Below are 17,294 nucleotides of genomic sequence, written 5' to 3'. Positions count from 1 at the left end.
CCGCCCCCACGGAGAGCGAGAGAGAGAGAGAGAGGACCCCGCCCCACAGGGAGAGAGAGAGAGACCCCGCCCCACGGGGGGGAGAGAGAGAGAGGACCCCGCCCCACAGAGAGAGAGAGAGAGAGAGAGAGAGACCCCGCCCCACGGGGAGAGAGAGAGAGAGAGAGAGACCCGCCCCACAGAGAGAGAGAGAGAGAGAGCGACCCCGCCCCACAGAGAGAGAGAGAGAGAGCGACCCCGCCCCACAGAGGAGAGGAGAGAGAGACCCGCCCCACAGAGAGAGAGAGAGACCCCCGCCCCACCGGAGAGAGGAGAGAGAGAGGAGAGACCCCGCCCCACGGGAGAGAGAGAGACCCCGCCCCACAACAGAGAGAGAGAGACCCCCCCACAGAGAGAGAGACCCGCCCACAGAGAGAGAGAGACCCGCCCCACGGAGAGAGAGACCCCGCCCACAGAGAGAGAGAGACCCCGCCCCACGGAGAGAGAGAGAGAGAGACCCCGCCCCACGGAGAGAGAGAGAGAGAGAGACCCCGCCCCACAGAGAGAGAGAGAGAGACCCGCCCCCACAGAGAGAGAGAGACCCGCCCCACAGAGAGAGAGAGACCCGCCCCACGAGAGAGAGAGACCCCGCCCCACAGAGAGAGAGAGAGAGAGACCCCGCCCCACGGGAGAGAGAGAGAGAACCCCGCCCCACGGAGAGAGAGAGACCCGCCCCACGGAGAGAGAGAGCGACCCGACCCACGGGGAGAGAGAGAGAGAGAGAGAGAGACCCGCCCGAGAGTGAGAGACCCGCCCCACGGAGAGAGAGAGAGACCCCGCCCGCGGAGAGAGAGACCCCGCCCCGCGGAGAGAGAGACAGAGAGACCCCGCCCCACGGGGAGAGAGAGAGACCCCGCCCCACGGGGAGAGAGAGGGAGAGAGAGAGAGAGAGACCCCGCCCCGCGGAGAGAGAGACCCTGCCCCGCGGAGAGAGAGACCCCGCCCCGCGGAGAGAGAGAGAGAGAGAGACCCCGCCCCACAGAGAGAGAGAGACCCCGCCCCATGGGGAGAGAGAGAGAGACCCCGCCTCATGGGGAGAGAGAGAGAGTCCCCGCCCCACGGAGAGAGAGAGAGAGAGAGAGGACCCCGCCCCACGGGGGGAGAGAGAGAGAGAGAGACCCCGCCCCACGGAGAGAGAGACCACGCCCCACAGAGAGAGGGAGAGAGAGACCTCGCCCCACGGAGAGAGAGACCCCGCCCCACAGAGAGAGACCCCGCCCCACGGGGAGAGAGAGGAGAGATGAGAGAGAGACCTTGCCCCACGGAGAGAGAGAGAGAGACCCCACCCCACGGAGAGAGAGAGCAAGAGACCCCGCCCCACAGAGAGAGAGAGAGAGACCCCGCCCCACGGAGAAAGAGAGAGAGACCCCGCCCCACGGAGAGAGAGAGCCCCCCGCCCCACAGAGAGAGAGAGAGAGACCCCGCCCCACCGAGAGAGAGAGAGAGACCCCGCCCCACGGGGAGTGAGAGAGACCCCGCCCCGCGGAGAGAGAGAGAGAGAGAGACCCGCCCCATGGGGAGAGAGAGAGAGAGACCTCGCCCCAGAGAGAGAGACCCCGCCCCAGAGAGAGCGACCCCGCCCCACGGCGGGGGGTGAGAGAGAGAGAGAGACCCCGCCCCACAGAGAGAGAGAGAGAGACCCGCCCCACGGGGAGAGAGAGAGAGACCCGCCCCACGGAGAGAGAGAGAGACCCCGCCCCATGCGGAGAGAGACCCCGCCCCGCGGGGAGAGAGAGAGACCCCGCCCCGCGGGGAGAGAGAGAGAGAGACCCCCGCCCCAGAGAGAGAGAGACCCCGCCCCACGGGGAGAGAGAGACCCTGCCCCACAGAGAGAGAGAGACCCCGCCCCACGGAGAGAGAGAGAGATCCCGCCCCACGGGGAGAGAGAGAGAGAGACCCGCCCCACGGGGGGGGGGAGAGAGAGAGAGAGAGAGACCCCGCCCACGAGAGACCCCGCCCCGCGGAGAGAGAGAGACCCCGCCCCGCGGGGGGAGAGGAGAGACCCCGCCCCATGGTGAGAGAGAGAGACCCCGCCGCACGGAGAGAGAGACCCGCCCCACGGAGAGAGAGAGAGAGAGACCCCGCCCCACGGGGAAGAGAGAGAGAGAGAGAGAGAGAGACCCCGCCCCACGGGGGGAGAGAGAGAGAGGGAGAGAGAGCCCCCGCCCCACGGAGAGAGAGAGCGACCCGCCGCACAGAGAGAGCGAGAGAGACCCCGCCCCGCGGAGAGAGAGAGAGAGACCCCGCCCCGCGGAGAGAGAGAGAGAGACCGCCCCGCGGAGAGAGAGAGAGACCCCGCCCCGCGGAGAGAGAGAGAGCGACCCCGCCCCGCGGAGAGAGAGACAGACCCCGCCCCGCGGAGAGAGAGAGACCCCGCCCCGCGGAGAGAGACCCCGCCCCGCGGGGGGAGAGAGAGAGAGAGAGAGACCCCGCCCCGCGGAGAGAGAGAGAGAGAGAGACCCCGCCCCCGCGGAGAGAGAGAGAGACCCTGCCCCGCGGAGAGAGAGAGAGAGACCCCGCCCCGCGGAGAGAGAGAGAGACCCCGCCCCACGGGGAGAGAGAGAGACCCCGCCCCAGAGAGAGAGCTACCCCGCCCCACGGGGGGGGGAAGAGAGAGACCTCGCCCCATGGGGGGAGAGAGACCCCGCCCCACGGAGAGAGAGACCCCGCCCCACGGGGGGGAGAGAGAGAGAGACCCCGCCCCACGGAGAGAGAGAGACCCCGCCCCACGGAGAGAGAGAGAGAGAGACCCCGCCCCACAGGAGAGAGAGAGAGAGACCCCGCCCCACAGAGAGAGAGAGAGAGAGACCCCGCCCTGCGGAGAGAGAGACCCCGCCCCACGGGGAGAGAGAGAGACCCCGCCCACGGGGGGAGAGAGAGAGAGGACCCCCGCCCCACGGAGAGAGAGACCCCGCCCCGCGGAGAGAGAGACGCCACAGAGAGAGACCCCGCCCCACGGAGAGAGCGAGACCCCGCCCCACGGACAGAGAGAGAGAGACCCCGCCCCATGAGAGAGAGAGAGACCCCGCCCCAGAGAGAGAGAGAGAGACCCTGCCCCACGGAGAGAGAGAGAGAGAGACCCCACCCCACGGTGGGGGGGGGGAGATAGAGATACTTTTTGTTATGTAAGCTTTGGCAATATGGTTCCCTGTAAACTTTCATGCCAATAAAGCATTTGAATTGAATTGAATTGAATTGAGAGACCCCGCCCCACGGGGAGAGAGAGAGACCCCGCCCCCACGGGGAGAGAGAGAGACCCGCCCCACGGAGAGAGAGAGAGAGACCCCGCCCCACGGAGAGAGAGAGACCCCGCCCCACGGAGAGAGAGAGACCCCGCCCCACGGAGAGAGAGAGACCCCGCCCCACGGAGAGAGAGACCCCGCCCCACGGAGAGAGAGACCCCGCCCCACAGAGAGAGAGAGAGACCCCGCCCCGCAGAGAGAGAGAGAGAGAGAGAGAGACCCCGCTCCACAGAGAGAGACCCCGCCCCACGGAGAGAGAGAGAGAGACCCCGCCCCACGGAGATTGTGAGAGAGAGAGACCCCGCTCCACGGAGATTGTGAGAGAGAGAGACCCCGCCCCGCGGAGAGAGAGACCCCGCCCCACGGGGGAGAGAGAGAGAGAGACCCGCCCCACGGGGAGAGAGAGAGAGACCCGCCCCGCGGAGAGAGAGAGAGCGAGAGAGACCCCGCCCACGAGAGACCCCGCCCCGCGGAGAGAGAGAGACCCCGCCCCGCGGAGAGAGAGAGAGAGAGAGACCCGCCCCACATGGGGAGAGAGAGAGAGAGAGAGACCTCGCCCCAGAGAGAGAGACCCCGCCCCAGAGAGAGCGACCCCGCCCCACGGCGGGGGGTGAGAGAGAGAGAGAGACCCCGCCCCACAGAGAGAGAGAGAGAGACCCGCCCCACGGGGATGAGAGAGAGAGACCCGCCCACGGAGAGAGAGAGAGAACCCCGCCCCATGCGGAGAGAGACCCCGCCCCGCGGGGAGAGAGAGAGACCCCGCCCCATGCGGAGAGAGACCCCGCCCCGCGGGGAGAGAGAGAGACCCCGCCCCATGCGGAGAGAGACCCCGCCCCGCGGGGAGAGAGAGAGACCCCGCCCCGCGGGGAGAGAGAGAGAGAGACCCCGCCCCCAGAGAGAGAGAGACCCCGCCCCACGGGGAGAGAGAGACCCTGCCCCACAGAGAGAGAGAGACCCCGCCCCACGGAGAGAGAGAGAGATCCCGCCCCACGGGGAGAGAGAGAGAGAGACCCGCCCCACGGGGGGGGGAGAGAGAGAGAGAGAGAGACCCCGCCCACGAGAGACCCCGCCCCGCGGAGAGAGAGAGACCCCGCCCCGCGGGGGGAGAGAGAGACCCCGCCGCACGGAGAGAGAGACCCGCCCCACGGAGAGAGAGAGAGAGAGACCCCGCCCCACGGGGAGAGAGAGAGAGACCCCGCCCCACGGGGAGAGAGAGAGAGGGAGAGAGAGCCCCCGCCCCACGGAGAGAGAGAGCGACCCGCCCCACAGAGAGAGCGAGAGAGACCCCGCCCCGCGGAGAGAGAGAGAGAGACCCCGCCCCGCGGAGAGAGAGAGAGAGACCGCCCCGCGGAGAGAGAGAGAGACCCCGCCCCGCGGAGAGAGAGAGCGACCCCGCCCCGCGGAGAGAGAGACAGACCCCGCCCCGCGGAGAGAGAGAGAGACCCCGCCCCGCGGAGAGAGACCCCGCCCCGCGGGGGGAGAGAGAGAGAGAGAGAGACCCCGCCCCGCGGAGAGAGAGAGAGAGAGAGAGACCCCGCCCCGCGGAGAGAGAGAGAGACCCTGCCCCGCGGAGAGAGAGAGAGAGACCCCGCCCCGCGGAGAGAGAGAGAGACCCCGCCCCACGGGGAGAGAGAGAGACCCCGCCCCAGAGAGAGAGCTACCCCGCCCCACGGGGGGGGGAAGAGAGAGACCTCGCCCCACGGGGGGAGAGAGACCCCGCCCCACGGAGAGAGAGACCCCGCCCCACGGGGGGGAGAGAGAGAGAGACCCCGCCCCACGGAGAGAGAGAGACCCCGCCCCACGGAGAGAGAGAGAGAGAGACCCCGCCCCACAGGAGAGAGAGAGAGAGACCCCGCCCCACAGAGAGAGAGAGAGAGAGAGACCCCGCCCTGCGGAGAGAGAGACCCCGCCCCACGGGGAGAGAGAGAGACCCCGCCCCACGGGGGGAGAGAGAGAGAGACCCCCGCCCCACGGAGAGAGAGACCCCGCCCCGCGGAGAGAGAGACGCCACAGAGAGAGACCCCGCCCCACGGAGAGAGCGAGACCCCGCCCCACGGACAGAGAGAGAGAGACCCCGCCCCATGAGAGAGAGAGAGAGAGACCCCGCCCCAGAGAGAGAGAGAGAGACCCTGCCCCACGGAGAGAGAGAGAGAGAGACCCCACCCCACGGTGGGGGGGGGGAGATAGAGATACTTTTTGTTATGTAAGCTTTGGCAATATGGTTCCCTGTAAACTTTCATGCCAATAAAGCATTTGAATTGAATTGAATTGAATTGAGAGACCCCGCCCCACGGGGAGAGAGAGAGACCCCGCCCCACGGGGAGAGAGAGAGACCCGCCCCACGGAGAGAGAGAGAGAGAGAGACCCCGCCCCACGGAGAGAGAGAGACCCCGCCCCACGGAGAGAGAGAGACCCCGCCCCACGGAGAGAGAGAGACCCCGCCCCACGGAGAGAGAGACCCCGCCCCACGGAGAGAGAGACCCCGCCCCACAGAGAGAGAGAGAGACCCCGCCCCGCAGAGAGAGAGAGAGAGAGAGAGAGACCCCGCTCCACAGAGAGAGACCCCGCCCCACGGAGAGAGAGGGACCCCGCCCCACAGAGAGAGAGAGAGAGACCCCGCCCCACGGAGATTGTGAGAGAGAGAGACCCCGCTCCACGGAGATTGTGAGAGAGAGAGACCCCGCCCCGCGGAGAGAGAGACCCCGCCCCACGGGGGGAGAGAGAGAGAGACCCCGCCCCACAGAGAGAGAGAGAGACAGACCCCGCCCCACGGGGAGAGAGAGAGAGACCCCGCCCCGCGGAGAGAGAGAGAGCGAGAGAGACCCCGCCCCACGGAGAGAGAGAGAGAGTGAGACCCCGCCCCGCGGGGAGAGAGAGAGACCCCGCCCCACAGAGAGAGAGAGAGAGACCCCGCCCCACGGAGAGAGAGAGAGAGTGAAACCCCGCCCCGCGGAAAGAGAGAGAGACCCCGCCCCACAGAGAGAGAGACCCCGCCCCAAGGAGAGAGAGAGAGACCCCGCCCCACAGAGAGAGAGAGTGAGACCCCGCCCCGCGGAGAGAGAGAGAGAGACCCCGCCCCACAGAGAGAGAGACCCCGCCCCAAGGAGAGAGAGAGAGACCCCGCCCCACAGAGAGAGAGAGAGAGAGAGATCCTGCCCCACGGAGAGAGAGAGACCCCGCTCCACGGGGAGAGAGAGAGACCCCGCCCCACGGTCTGTGCACTGACAGTGGGTGTAGATTGAGCTTTAACGTGACTTGTATTGGAGACACAGACACTGTGCTGGGTGTCTCCATGTGTCTGACACCCAGCTGACCCAAACTGCACTATGGGATGTTTTTCTACATTAAAAGCACTATATAAATACAAGTTGTTGTTTAAAGGCAATGTACCTATAGAGTCTCCACTGCTGGTTTTTACACTGGCATAAAGAATGGTGGAATTTGAAGGCGATTATGTTAATGAAAACTCTACAAATCTCGAGGTTTCATTCTCAATGCTGTGTTTGCAATAAATGTAATGAGTGGAGGGTTTTCCTAACCTGCGAGTGTAACCTGCCCCCTGGGCGCTCTGTATAACTGGTGTGTAGAAACGACTTCTTTTGGGCTGACCTGAGAATGCAAGGCATGTGGATCCTAAAACTTCCAATTGACATGGAATTTCACAGTCTAGAAACAGGCCGCTCGGCCTAACAGCCTCTTCCCAATCCACTGCATCTCACCCTATCAGCATATCCTTCTATTCCTTTCTCCCTCATCTAGCTTCCCTTTAAATGCATCTATGCTATTTGCCTCAACTACTTCCTGTGGTAGTGATGTCTCTATAGGATGCAGATACTTACACCGAGAAATCTAAATGCCAGTAATACCTCCTTAAATACAAGGCAGTATTGAAAAGGGTTTTGGATGATGTGCTGGCTAATGGCCAATTTTCTTTCCAATTATTTTTCTTGCTGTTCTCACTCCCCTGATGGCTTAGTGAAGGTAAAGGCAGTTTCTTCAGAGGTACAGAACCATAGAGACCTGAAGGACGCATCCTTGCTGTGTGCTGTTTTAGCCAGGGCAGCAGTTCACTCACGGTCCATAGACTAATGAGTCAAATAAGCAGTTAGGGTACCAGGTTGCGAACCAGTGAACTCTGCCGCGAGGTGCCCCTCGCCCCAGTAACCGGCAGTGTGTTGAGGGGGGTCGTCCGGGAAAACAAAGTGTATAATTGCCAGGTTTTGTAGGACCTGATGATAAATTGATTTTTTTTTAAAACTGAGAATTTCAGATTGGGGGTGTGGGACTTGGTGCGCTGGCTTTCTGGAAAAGGCTCACAGTATTCACATGCAATTTCTGAGGGCGAATTGCTGGAAAACTCAGTGCCTTGTATCAACTCGTACGGTTTGGTAGGAAGAATAAGGATGCCACATACTCCTTGGAAAGTAAATGTAAATGGGATCGAGGTACAGCTACACAAATCACTAAAAGTAGCGACGCAGGTTAATAAGGCCGTAAACATAGCAAACCAAGCACTGGGGTTCATTTCTAGAGGGAAGGAATTGAAAAGCAGAGAAGTTCTGTTAAACTTATATCGAACCTTGGTTAGACCACACGGAGCACTGTGCACAGTTCCGGTCTCCATATTACCAAAAGGATGTCGAGGCACTGGACAAGGTGCAAAAAGATTTACACGGATGATACCAGAACGGAGAGATTATACCTATCGAGAGAGATTGAACAGGCTGAAGCTTTTTTCTCTCGAAAAGAGAAGGCTGAGGAGTGATCTGATCGAGGTCTTTAGGATTATGAAAGGGTTTGATAGGTTAAAAGTAGAGAAGATGTTTCCACTTGCAGGCCAGAAGAGCACTCGGGGCAATAAATATAAGATAGTCACTAATAAATCCAATAGGGAATTCAGGACAAACTTCCTTACCCAAAGAGTGGTGAGAATGTGGAACTCGCTAGCACATGGAGTATTTAAGGGGAATAGCACCGATGTATTTGAGGGGCAGCTAGATAAACACATGAGGGAGAAAGGAATAGAGGGATATGCTGATGGGGTGGGAGGAGCTTTGTGTGGGGCATAAACACCGGCATGGACCTGTTGGGCCAAATGGCCTGTTTCTGTGCTGTAAATATTTTGTAGATTTTACAGTGACTGTATTATAATGAGTTCCCTGCATTGATTTCTCCGAAGTTGTTGAGCTGAACTCCCCAGTGTACTGGGCAATAGTGCGTTCCTTTGGTGAGGAAATCCTGCTGGAGGACCGACAAATCAACAGAGAGAAGCTGGGCAGCATCATCTTCTCCGATATGGAGAAACGCCAGCTCCTGAATTCCATCACTCACCCAGCAATCCACAAAGCCATGCTCAAGCAGATCTTTAAACACTTTATACAAGGTAAGGGCTGAGCTGCAAGCACTTTCTTTTTACTTTGCATTATGTTTATGCTTCAAAAATGTGACTACTGTCATTTTTATAAATACCTCTGCCTATGTTTGCATATTTAAATCTTTATTTATTCCTGCGAACGTACGAATGCCACACCGCAAAGGTCCTGCTGGTTCATCCAGCCTGTCCCCTTTAGTCGTGATCCCTTATCCATCACAATACAGGCACTCCCTTCAGCCCAGAGCCATGGAATCTCCTGGGAGAGGCAAAAAAAAGTTAGAAACCCAAGCCAAGCAAAGGCAAAAAAAAGTCTAACCCCTTTAGGCGATCAAGACTAGTCCAGGAGATCACATTGACCCTGACTGATATTACAAGTTGCCTACCTCAAGAGGTTATTAAGCAAAATTAGGGTTCATAGTATTGGGGGTAATATACTAGCATTGGATCGGTTAACGGACAGAATACAGAGAGTAGGAATAAACGGGTCATTTTTGGGTTGGCCGGCTATAACTAGTGGGGTACCGCAAGGATCAGTGCTTGGGCCTCAGCTATTCACAATCTACATCAATGATTTGGATGAGGGGACCAAATGTAATATATCCAAGTTTACTGATGATACAAAGCTGGGTGGGAATGTAAGTTGTGAGGAGGATGTAAAGAGGCTTCAAGGGGATATAGACAGGCTAAGTGAGTGGGCAAGAACATGGCAAATGGAATATAATGTGAAGTTATTTGCTTTGGTAGGAAAAACAGAAAAGCAGAGTATTTTTTAAATGGTGAGAGATTGGGAAATGTTGGTGTTCAGAGGGACCTGGGTGTCCTTGTACACGAATCACTGAAAGTTAACATGCAGGTACAGCAAGCAATTAGGAAAGCAAATGGTATGTTGGCCTTTATTACAAGAGGATTTGAGTATAAGAGTAAAGACGTCTTACTGCAATTATATAGGGCCCTGGTGAGACCACACCTGGAGTATTGTGGACAGTTTTGGTCTCCTTACCTAAGGAAGGATATACTTGCCATAGAGGGAGTGCAACAAAGGTTCACCAGACTGGTTCCTGGGATGGGGGGATTGTCCTATGAGGAGAGATTGAGTAGACTAGGCCTATATTCTCTAGAGTTTAGAAGAATGAGAGGTGATCTCATTGAAACATACAAAATTCTTACAGGGCTTGACTGGGTAGATGCAGAAAGGATGTTTCCCCCTGGCTGGGGAGTCTAGAACCAGGGGTCACAGTCTCAGAATAAGGGGTCGGCCATTTAGGACTGAGATGAGGAGAAATTTCTTCACTCAGGGTGGTGAATCTTTGGAATTCTCTACCCCAGAGGGCTGTGGAGGCCCAGTCATTGAGTATATTCAAGACAGAGAGCGATAGATTTTTGAATATTAAGGGAATCAAGGGATATGGGGATAGTTCAGGAAAGTGGAGATGAGGTAAAAGATCAGCCATGATCTTATTGAATGGCGGAGCAGGCTCGAGGGGCCAGATGGCCGACTCCTGCTCCTATTTCTTATGTTCTTGTACGAGGTTATCTTGGGCCCAGCCAGAAACCTGTCCAGCTCTCACTTGAATGTTTACAGCGAACCAGCAATCACGGCACAAGCCGGGAACCTGTTCCACAGGTCCACTATACTCTGGGAAAAGAAGAACTGCCTAACATCCAACCTAGTTCTGCCTTTACATAACTTGTAAGCGTGCTCCCTGGTCCTTTCTAACCTAGTAAGTTGAAATAATTGGTCCACATAAATACAATCTAGTCGCTTCATTATTTTAGAAACCTTGATCAAATTGCTGCTGAATCACATGCGCTACTATTAGAAAACGCCTCACGTTTACTCACACAATACAGATAAATGTACTCCATGTGTATATTTACTTAACAAATCTACCATTCAGTAATCAAGAAGGTAAAGCACTCCCAATGATCCTCACAAAAACACTTTTTGTCTTACCAACAAACGCACAAATAGGTTAAAGTTCACATGCATACACCATGCAGATATAATGAATGAGATTATATACCCAATGATGATGTCTGTTACTCATTTTTTATTTACCGACCAGAAATTTAATTAGCCACATTTGGATTCCCAATTAGCCATGTTTGCAGTCCCAGTTAGCCATAGTAGTTTAGTTCAGTACCATAACCATTACACAGCTGTACGCAATTCTTTTCTTTTTGTGCCAATGAATGCTGTATTGGGGCGGGATTGTCAATGAATGATGTATTGGGGCGGGATTGTCAATGAATGATGTATTGGGGCGGGATTGTCAATGAATGCAGAGTATGGGGCGGGATTGTCAATGAATGCTGTATTGGGGCGGGATTGTCAATGAATGCTGTATTGGGGCGGGATTGTCAATGAATGCTGTATTGGGGCGGGATTGTCAATGAATGCTGTATTGGGGCAGGATTGTCAATGAATGCTGTATTGGGGCGGGATTGTCAATGAATGCTGTATTGGGGCGGGATTGTCAATGAATGCTGTATTGGGGCGGGATTGTCAATGAATGATGTATTGGGGCGGGATTGTCAATGAATGATGTATTGGGGCGGGATTGTCAATGAATGCTGTATTGGGGCAGGATTGTCAATGAATGCTGTATTGGGGCGGGATTGTCAATGAATGCTGTATTGGGGCGGGATTGTCAATGAATGCTGTATTGGGGCGGGATTGTCAATGAATGCAGAGTATGGGGCGGGATTGTCAATGAATGCTGTATTGGGGCGGGATTGTCAATGAATGCTGTATTGGGGCGGGATTGTCAATGAATGCTGTATTGGGGCGGGATTGTCAATGAATGCTGTATTGGGGCGGGATTGTCAATGAATGCTGTATTGGGGCGGGATTGTCAATTAATGCTCTATTGGGGCGGGATTGTGAATGCTGTATTGGGGCAGGATTGTGAATGCTGTATTGGGGCGGGATTGTTGATGCTGGATTAGGAGTGGTTTGTGCTGTGGGGTTATGGCCATTGGGGACTGCGAGCAGAGGGACGATTCTCAGCCCATTAATTAGAGCTGGTTTTGAACCTAGTTTGCTGTGGTGAAAAGGCAGTCATCTAACCCACACCACCCAGTGCCCCTCCTGAATTCACCAGCCTATTTTGACTTTATCTTTAGAATTGTAATCTGTAAAGAAAACATTAGTTTTCTGAGGACACATAGGTCAGAAACTGGTTGATTTTGGCTGGTGCTGTACAAGAGTGTAACCCTGTTTTTTGTTCTCTGCAGGGTACCGGTATGTTATCCTCGATGTCCCACTCTTGTTTGAGAGTAACAAGTTGGCCAAGTTTATGAAGCATACTATAGTTGTTTACAGGTAAGTTTGTGTAAAGCTGTAGACAGCAAATAGGTGAAAGCCAGTGGCTTGGTGATACCAGCTGTCTGTGTATCAGTGGATTGTGGGTATCCTGTATTCTCTTCCCGAAGTTCCCAGTTTAAGTTGGTGCTGAGGAAAGGTGTTCAGGAGCACTGACTGGTAAAGTACAGATCTGTAGTGGGGGTGGGGGGAGGCTGGGAAAGTGTCCCCATTACGGACGTGGTTATGGTTGATCAGGGAGTTCGGGAATGTTGAGGGATAAATCACTTCACTTCACCTCACCTTGGTCTGGCAACTTTTGTATCTGAAGTAACTGAGGACAGAGCAGAGACGAACCTCGATTTTAACTCTAAACAGAAGTCGGGCAGGTGGCAAACTGTGCTGACCTCAGCTGAGAGATTTTAACTGAGTGTCCTGAGGGGCACTACTGTGTGGAGGCCCTGGCCTCTCTTCTCTCCCCACACCTTCTGAAAAATTTGGAATATCATTTACTTTGGGGCCATTTTGAGAGCAAGTTCCTACCTGTCCCCTTCAGCTGAGAGTGGTGAATGGAGACCAGGAAGGGGTTAAGGGCGACAATTAGTCCAGAAGGGAATTTTCTCCTGAACAAAAAGAAAAAACTCTGCTTCTTCTATTTTGCTGCAGTATTTGCCCCTTTTCTGTTGATGGCTCTGACTCCTGCGATACTGTGAGCATCATCGGCCCTCCGGCGCCATTCTCCACGTGTGAGTCCAGGGAGAGTGTTGGCTGACTGTTCCCTCCGGCGCCATTCTCCACGTGTCAGCCCAGGGAGAGTGTTGGCTGACTGTTCCCTCCGGCGCCATTCTCCACGTGTGAGTCCAGGGAGAGTGTTGGCTGACTGTTCCCTCCGGCGCCATTCTCCACGTGTCAGTCCAGGGAGAGTGTTGGCTGACTGTTCCCTCCAGCGCCATTCTCCACGTGTCAGCCCAGGGAGAGTGTTGGCTGACTGTTCCCTCCAGCGCCATTCTCCACGTGTCAGCCCAGGGAGAGTGTTGGCTGACTGTTCCCTCCGGCACCATTCTCCACGTGTCAGCCCAGGGAGAGTGTTGGCTGACTGTTCCCTCCGGCACCATTCTCCACGTGTCAGCCCAGGGAGAGTGTTGGCTGACTGTTCCCTCCGGCACCATTCTCCACGTGTCAGTCCAGGGAGAGTGTTGGCTGACTGTTCCCTCCAGCACCATTCTCCACGTGTCAGCCCAGGGAGAGTGTTGGCTGACTGTTCCCTCCGGCACCATTCTCCACGTGTCAGCCCAGGGAGAGTGTTGGCTGACTGTTCCCTCCGGCACCATTCTCCACGTGTCAGCCCAGGGAGAGTGTTGGCTGACTGTTCCCTCCGGCACCATTCTCCACGTGTCAGTCCAGGGAGAGTGTTGGCTGACTGTTCCCTCCGGCACCATTCTCCACGTGTCAGCCCAGGGAGAGTGTTGGCTGACTGTTCCCTCCGGCACCATTCTCCACGTGTCAGCCCAGGGAGAGTGTTGGCTGACTGTTCCCTCCGGCACCATTCTCCACGTGTCAGCCCAGGGAGAGTGTTGGCCGACTGTTCCCTCCGGCGCCATTCTCCACGTGTCAGTCCAGGGAGAGTGTTGGCTGACTGTTCCCTCCAGCGCCATTCTCCACGTGTCAGTCCAGGGAGAGTGTTGGCTGACTGTTCCCTCCAGCGCCATTCTCCACGTGTCAGTCCAGGGAGAGTGTTGGCTGACTGTTCCCTCCAGCGCCATTCTCCACGTGTCAGTCCAGGGAGAGTGTTGGCTGACTGTTCCCTCCGGCACCATTCTCCACGTGTCAGCCCAGGGAGAGTGTTGGCTGACTGTTCCCTCCGGCACCATTCTCCACGTGTCAGTCCAGGGAGAGTGTTGGCTGACTGTTCCCTCCAGCGCCATTCTCCACGTGTCAGCCCAGGGAGAGTGTTGGCTGACTGTTCCCTCCAGCGCCATTCTCCACGTGTCAGTCCAGGGAGAGTGTTGGCTGACTGTTCCCTCCGGCACCATTCTCCACGTGTCAGCCCAGGGAGAGTGTTGGCTGACTGTTCCCTCCGGCACCATTCTCCACGTGTCAGTCCAGGGAGAGTGTTGGCTGACTGTTCCCTCCAGCGCCATTCTCCACGTGTCAGCCCAGGGAGAGTGTTGGCTGACTGTTCCCTCCAGCGCCATTCTCCACGTGTCAGTCCAGGGAGAGTGTTGGCTGACTGTTCCCTCCGGCACCATTCTCCACGTGTCAGTCCAGGGAGAGTGTTGGCTGACTGTTCCCTCCGGCACCATTCTCCACGTGTCAGCCCAGGGAGAGTGTTGGCCGACTGTTCCCTCCGGCGCCATTCTCCACGTGTCAGTCCAGGGAGAGTGTTGGCTGACTGTTCCCTCCAGCACCATTCTCCACGTGTCAGCCCAGGGAGAGTGTTGGCTGACTGTTCCCTCCAGCACCATTCTCCACGTGTCAGTCCAGGGAGAGTGTTGGCTGACTGTTCCCTCCGACACCATTCTCCACGTGTGAGTCCAGGGAGAGCGTTGGCTGACTGTTCCCTCCGGCGCCATTCTCCACGTGTCAGTCCAGGGAGAGTGTTGGCCGACTGTTCCCTCCGGCACCATTCTCCACGTGTCAGTCCAGGGAGAGTGTTGGCTGACTGTTCCCTCCAGCGCCATTCTCCACGTGTCAGTCCAGGGAGAGTGTTGGCTGACTGTTCCCTCCGGCACCATTCTCCACGTGTCAGTCCAGGGAGAGTGTTGGCTGACTGTTCCCTCCGGCACCATTCTCCACGTGTCAGTCCAGGGAGAGTGTTGGCTGACTGTTCCCTCCAGCACCATTCTCCACGTGTCAGTCCAGGGAGAGTGTTGGCTGACTGTTCCCTCCGGCACCATTCTCCACGTGTCAGTCCAGGGAGAGCGTTGGCTGACTGTTCCCTCCAGCACCATTCTCCACGTGTCAGCCCAGGGAGAGCGTTGGCTGACTGTTCCCTCCGGCACCATTCTCCACGTGTCAGTCCAGGGAGAGTGTTGGCTGACTGTTCCCTCCGGCACCATTCTCCACGTGTCAGTCCAGGGAGAGTGTTGGCTGACTGTTCCCTCCAGCACCATTCTCCACGTGTCAGTCCAGGGAGAGTGTTGGCTGACTGTTCCCTCCAGCACCATTCTCCACGTGTCAGCCCAGGGAGAGTGTTGGCTGACTGTTCCCTCCGGCACCATTCTCCACGTGTCAGCCCAGGGAGAGTGTTGGCTGACTGTTCCCTCCGGCACCATTCTCCATGTGTCAGCCCAGGGAGAGTGTTGGCTGACTGTTCCCTCCAGCACCATTCTCCACGTGTCAGCCCAGGGAGAGTGTTGGCCGACTGTTCCCTCCGGCGCCATTCTCCACGTGTCAGCCCAGGGAGAGTGTTGGCCGACTGTTCCCTCCGGCGCCATTCTCCACGTGTCAGCCCAGGGAGAGTGTTGGCTGACTGTTCCCTCCAGCGCCATTCTCCACGTGTCAGCCCAGGGAGAGTGTTGGCTGACTGTTCCCTCCAGCGCCATTCTCCACGTGTCAGTCCAGGGAGAGTGTTGGCTGACTGTTCCCTCCGGCACCATTCTCCACGTGTCAGCCCAGGGAGAGTGTTGGCTGACTGTTCCCTCCGGCACCATTCTCCACGTGTCAGTCCAGGGAGAGTGTTGGCTGACTGTTCCCTCCAGCGCCATTCTCCACGTGTCAGCCCAGGGAGAGTGTTGGCTGACTGTTCCCTCCAGCGCCATTCTCCACGTGTCAGTCCAGGGAGAGTGTTGGCTGACTGTTCCCTCCGGCACCATTCTCCACGTGTCAGTCCAGGGAGAGTGTTGGCTGACTGTTCCCTCCGGCACCATTCTCCACGTGTCAGCCCAGGGAGAGTGTTGGCCGACTGTTCCCTCCGGCACCATTCTCCACGTGTCAGTCCAGGGAGAGTGTTGGCTGACTGTTCCCTCCGGCACCATTCTCCACGTGTCAGTCCAGGGAGAGTGTTGGCTGACTGTTCCCTCCGGCACCATTCTCCACGTGTCAGCCCAGGGAGAGTGTTGGCCGACTGTTCCCTCCGGCGCCATTCTCCACGTGTCAGCCCAGGGAGAGTGTTGGCTGACTGTTCCCTCCAGCGCCATTCTCCACGTGTCAGTCCAGGGAGAGTGTTGGCTGACTGTTCCCTCCGGCGCCATTCTCCACGTGTCAGTCCAGGGAGAGTGTTGGCTGACTGTTCCCTCCAGCGCCATTCTCCACGTGTCAGCCCAGGGAGAGTGTTGGCTGACTGTTCCCTCCGACACCATTCTCCACGTGTCAGCCCAGGGAGAGTGTTGGCTGACTGTTCCCTCCAGCGCCATTCTCCACGTGTCAGTCCAGGGAGAGTGTTGGCTGACTGTTCCCTCCAGCGCCATTCTCCACGTGTCAGTCCAGGGAGAGTGTTGGCTGACTGTTCCCTCCAGCGCCATTCTCCACGTGTCAGTCCAGGGAGAGTGTTGGCTGACTGTTCCCTCCGGCGCCATTCTCCACGTGTCAGTCCAGGGAGAGTGTTGGCTGACTGTTCCCTCCGGCACCATTCTCCACGTGTCAGTCCAGGGAGAGTGTTGGCTGACTGTTCCCTCCGGCACCATTCTCCACGTGTCAGTCCAGGGAGAGTGTTGGCTGACTGTTCCCTCCGGCACCATTCTCCACGTGTCAGTCCAGGGAGAGTGTTGGCTGACTGTTCCCTCCAGCACCATTGTCCACGTGTCAGTCCAGGGAGAGTGTTGGCTGACTGTTCCCTCCAGCACCATTCTCCACGTGTCAGTCCAGGGAGAGTGTTGGCTGACTGTTCCCTCCAGCACCATTCTCCACGTGTCAGCCCAGGGAGAGTGTTGGCTGACTGTTCCCTCCGGCGCCATTCTCCACGTGTCAGTCCAGGGAGAGTGTTGGCTGACTGTTCCCTCCAGCACCATTCTCCACGTGTCAGTCCAGGGAGAGTGTTGGCTGACTGTTCCCTCCGGCACCATTCTCCACGTGTCAGTCCAGGGAGAGTGTTGGCTGACTGTTCCCTCCGGCACCATTCTCCACGTGTCAGTCCAGGGAGAGTGTTGGCTGACTGTTCCCTCCAGCACCATTGTCCACGTGTCAGTCCAGGGAGAGTGTTGGCTGACTGTTCCCTCCAGCACCATTCTCCACGTGTCAGTCCAGGGAGAGTGTTGGCTGACTGTTCCCTCCAGCACCATTCTCCACGTGTCAGCCCAGGGAGAGTGTTGGCTGACTGTTCCCTCCGGCGCCATTCTCCACGTGTCAGTCCAGGGAGAGTGTTGGCTGACTGTTCCCTCCGGCACCATTCTCCACG

The 17,294-nt window shown here is 57.5% G+C and overlaps 1 protein-coding gene across 5 annotated transcripts in view; it reads left to right on the top strand.

The window, feature by feature from the left end:
• The window catches only part of dcakd (dephospho-CoA kinase domain containing), a 39,876-nt gene that overhangs the window by 17,850 nt on the left and 4,732 nt on the right, over positions 1-17,294 (top strand). For all 5 annotated transcript variants that reach the window (XM_085966648.1, XM_085966651.1, XM_085966652.1 and 2 more), the window contains exons 3-4: positions 8,461-8,664; positions 11,893-11,980. In XM_085966648.1, the coding sequence (XP_085822774.1) occupies positions 8,461-8,664; positions 11,893-11,980 (292 nt within the window). The remainder of the gene's footprint in view (positions 1-8,460; positions 8,665-11,892; positions 11,981-17,294) is intronic.

Source organism: Somniosus microcephalus, chromosome 24 (genome assembly GCF_052327205.1).
Source record: "Somniosus microcephalus isolate GS21.2 chromosome 24, FLI_Smic_1.0, whole genome shotgun sequence".
Taxonomy (NCBI): Eukaryota; Metazoa; Chordata; class Chondrichthyes; order Squaliformes; family Somniosidae; genus Somniosus; species Somniosus microcephalus.
The sequence above is the reverse complement of the archived record's forward strand: the minus strand, read 5'-3'. Positions and strand labels throughout refer to the sequence as shown.